The sequence below is a fragment of the Epinephelus moara genome, chromosome 6, assembly GCF_006386435.1.
Source record: "Epinephelus moara isolate mb chromosome 6, YSFRI_EMoa_1.0, whole genome shotgun sequence".
Lineage (NCBI taxonomy): Eukaryota > Metazoa > Chordata > Actinopteri > Perciformes > Serranidae > Epinephelus > Epinephelus moara.
In genome coordinates, this window is record NC_065511.1 from 30,325,190 (window position 1) to 30,329,629 (window position 4,440).

The 4,440-nt window shown below is 40.4% G+C and overlaps 1 protein-coding gene across 1 annotated transcript in view; it reads right to left on the reverse strand.

Moving 5' to 3' along the window:
- m6pr (mannose-6-phosphate receptor (cation dependent)) overlaps window positions 1–4,440 on the reverse strand; it is an 8,980-nt gene that overhangs the window by 3,036 nt on the left and 1,504 nt on the right. The window contains exons 2-5 of the mRNA XM_050047489.1: window positions 2,214–2,380; window positions 1,815–1,984; window positions 1,512–1,621; window positions 478–608 (exon numbers count right to left, since the gene is read on the reverse strand). Coding sequence (XP_049903446.1) covers window positions 478–608; window positions 1,512–1,621; window positions 1,815–1,984; window positions 2,214–2,380 — 578 coding nt within the window. The remainder of the gene's footprint in view (window positions 1–477; window positions 609–1,511; window positions 1,622–1,814; window positions 1,985–2,213; window positions 2,381–4,440) is intronic.

Below are 4,440 nucleotides of genomic sequence, written 5' to 3' on the forward strand. Positions count from 1 at the left end.
GTTCAGGTACTTCTGGGCAGTCCACACGCCAAGAAGAGGATATTATTGGAGCTGACTTTTCCGCGCCGGTAAGCCGATGGCCGCTGTATTTGACAGGAATACATTACTGTCTGTGTCTGTGACCCCCGTTCAACCCACAATCGGTGGGATTCGCCTTTCGTTTCTGCTGCTGGTTGAAATCTGTAGGCTGCTCACACAGCGTGTTGAATGATTTAAGCCTATTTTGCTCGCTCAAAACTATTTTTAGTCGCAAATGCAAGTGCAGTGACAGATGGATCGCCACACTGCCGACATTTTACTCCGCTCGTCACGGCACGCTGTTTGATTGCGTTATCAAAACACGCCGCTATTATTTGGCCTTGCTTTTAACTTATTCCACTGAATACTGAATGTGTGTTTTTTTGCAATAGCCGAATATATTTGGTTACCGAATATTTGGTGCATCCCTACATTACACTACACGCTGTCTTTACGCACATGATGAGTATTATGGAGCCAGTGCTGATGTGGGACTCAAGAGCTGGGCACACTGCACTTGAGTCCAGCTCAAACAGGTAGAAACAATCCTGCAGCCGGTCCCGGTCCTCCCGCACCACCTTCATCTGGCCCTGGGAGTGAGATGGAGAGAGACAAAGTTAAAAAAGGCAACAAAGCAAAACACACACATAAGTAAACCTAGAATAATCGCCTCGGTTAGCAGTTCTTTGCCTCCGCCGACCAGTCAAGTTTATATCCATGTCCGTCCAGACTCATATAATATGAAGCAAAGACGCACTACATCAGTGACCTTTTTCACAGTGGACATTTTGACATGTCATAGCAGGAAATAGCACAGGTGTATTCAATAATGGTGGCGGCAATCCATTAAGCGAAGGCCCTGGTGTTGTACATGCAGGCTGACTGGAACAGCTTACTGGACACTTAATGGAACTGAGCCGTTTTTAATGTTATCAGCTTCACCTGTGCTTTTCCTACTATGACAAGTCAGAATGTCTGCTGTGCAAAAAGCCCATTAGGGTTAGCAGTATTGAAAATAGTAAAGCAGTAGGTATTATGTTCATGATAATGGGATGGATGGAAGAAACATAATGCCTCCAGTCAGGCTGTCGCCGCGAGGAGCCGCAAAAAAAGACAAGGCTTGAGACGACATGTCAGGGGAAACATTAAGCCGTGTTCTGACCTACATTAGAGCTGTGTGGGGTAAACTGAACCACTTCATTTACTTCAGTGAGACTACTGCTCATGCGGAGGGCTCAGGCAATCATGCACAATCCTAGTAGATTACTTTTATATTTCTACAGTTCTGTTATCAAGATGAAGAATAAAATGACTGTGATAAAACCCTGCGTCATGTTACTCAAAGATGCCTTTCTAGATCATCTTCATACATGAAGCAACATGCCCCCAGTAACGCAACCCGTTGCATTTTTGTTTAAAACACAGCGCCATTTTTGGTCTGAACACCTTGTAAGTTAGCATTTCTTTTCACAAATCATCTGTCTTTCTTTTACCGCGTCAGTTTTCCTGTCGCAAGAGATCATGACCATGGCTTTCCTCTTTTCCTTGGAGCAGTGTTGATCATAACTGTCACCGTCTCTGTAGATCAGCATCACCCAGTCACCTGCAAGGACAGGAAAGTGTCAAACAGACAATGCAGACACGATACTGATCTAAATCACCCTAAGAAACTGTTGATCCAGTGCTCAGAGATAACTCAAGAATGTGCAGCAAACAATTCTAACTTGTGTTTGGGCTTATTATGCTCATAGCTTGTCTCAAAACACACACAAAGTCAGGGTAAATTAGAGACTTACTTCCTCCAATGGCCTCTGTTTTTTCATACAAGCCAATCACCGTTGGTTTGCTTTCTGTTTTCTTGCTCTCAAACTGAACAACCCCAGCCTTTGGAATACCCGCTGCGTCCCCACACAGCTGGAACACATAGGTGTAACTCTCACTTCCGTTCTTGATCTCCGCTGTAAAGCTGTCAACATGAGAACAAATCCCAGCAAACAATTAATAACATGCAACACAGTGGTGAAACAAGCACAACACAGAATGGCAAAAGACAAGCAGGCAAAATGCTTCTGTCATGGTCAGTTTGCATGTTCACTTAGTGCTGATTCTTTCATTGGTAACAGGCGATCCAAAAACAATCTAATGTCGCATCAATGGCACTAAATATGCAGCCACACAATCGAGGGGCTTCTTACTTCCTATGGGCGAGTGGCTCTAGTCGATTAAGGACATTCCGTTCTGCCTCGGATAACAGTTTACAGTTCTTGGTGCCGTCAGAGGTGTACACCCCACTACCACACAGGATCAGCTGAACAACCAGGGTCCACACCAGGAAGGGCCCTCCACCCTGACTGTTGACCACCTGGAACACACGTTAAAAAAAAAAAAGAACAATTTCAAACCTAACACTTATTATTCATTTGAAATTAGGCTTGAACTATATGAAAATATATAATGTGAGACGATATAAACTGTTCGCATCAGAGATATTTCCGCACAATTTATACTACGGAAGAATAAATGTGGTGGTTCTATGGTAGCTATCCTTGTTAGAGCTGAAAGAAATATAATTGACAGATTGATAGGCAACTATTTTGATAACACATAAATAATTTACATGATTTTTCAATTAAAATGCTTCATTTTTGTCATATATGATAATAAACTGATTAATCTGGGGTTTTAGATTGTTGGTCAAACAAAACAAGCTGTTTAAATACATCACGTCAGGCTCTGGGAAATTATAATTGACATTTTTTCGCTAATTTCAGATATTTCACACAGAAACAGATTAATCAATCAATTGAGAAAATAACTGGCAAATAAATCTATATAAAATTATTAATAAGTTGCAGCTCTAATCCTTTCAACATCTCTACTGTGGGCAAAGCTGCAAATCAAAGAACAGAAAGGCTTTATGTTACTAGTGGATTTTTACTGGGGCAGCACGATGACGAAGTATTTTCAAAATTGCAATATGGCCAGGCAAAATATCTAAATCGCAGGGTAAAATGTGTCATAACATACCATTATAAATTAAGCATCGTGATGCTACAGAGATGCCCCAACCTATAAATCATATTCCAAACGTAAGGGAATGTGATTGTTTGGCACAGAGCCCAGCAAAAATTACACCATCATCATTTTTATATATATTTTTCCACTTAAAATGAAATGCAAAAATGACCATTCCCACTAAAATCCTGACTCACATTGAAATATCTGTCAAAATAATTGCATTATGATTTTCTTTATTCTTTTTTTAAATTGTGTAGCCCTGATTTTAATGTGATTTTTGCACCAGTGTGTTAAGGTTAATTGATTTGTTAGGCATAATTTAGTTCAGTGGTTCACTCGGTGGGTCACGGTCCAAAAGCGGATCACAGGCCCATTCTGAATGGACCACAAGTGATTTGCGAGTGTGTCAAGTCTGTAAAAAGTACACTTTATTTTGAAGTACAGTAAATTTCCAGCACAGAGCTTTTATTTCAAAGTGCCGTTTCCTGCTGTAGAGTGAGTGACAGACAGCTACTTGACAGTGACAGCAAACTAGCTCGACGACATGGTCAAGCTCAAGTATGACTCTGAATATATGAAACTGTGTGGACCTTGAACTAATGACTAAGGAGAAATCTGGACCCCGTGGATGGATCAGTTGGGAACCACTGGTTTAGTTCACCAAACAAACAAAAACAGATGAACCTGATTATTTTATTACTAAACTGTTTCCAAATTGGCTTCCAAGAAAACGCACAAATCCAGTGTTTTACATATACCAAGATAAAGGATTGTATCCATATGATCCACTCTAGGGTTGCAGCGATACGCCATGATATGAAAAAAGACGATTATCATACCGTGTCCATTCTGACCGCCTAAAGAGCTCGCCATTGTTTACTGCAAGATGAGTTGTAGGCCTCTTTTAATCAAGTGTTTTGTGGGGATGGTGTGACCACATACATCTGTCAACTTTAAGAGATTTGGTATCCCATTGTATCTTGTTGTATCCAACCACATCATGTGCAAGTTTGGAAATCAATGACAAGAACTGATTTATCACACAAGGTCCTATTTATCACTGACTGACTCAGCTGACTGGTTTTAAGATATACCACGACGTAACAGTTGACAGTTATCATACCCTGTCCATTTGCTAATCTACGATGGCAATGCCCCGAGAAGGAAATTCTCAACTATATTTTAGTTATTTACAAAATGGAGACTTTTTACACATTTACATTTTAAAACATGGTTTCAAGTTTCAATTATCGAATAATAAAACATTTGTTCAAACAAAGCTAACCCTTCTGCTTTCATTCTTTTAAGGTTCATTCTGACTGATAATAATAATAATTATATATAATTATAATACACCCCCCCCCCCCCCCCACCAACACAAACACCCACAAACACAACACCACA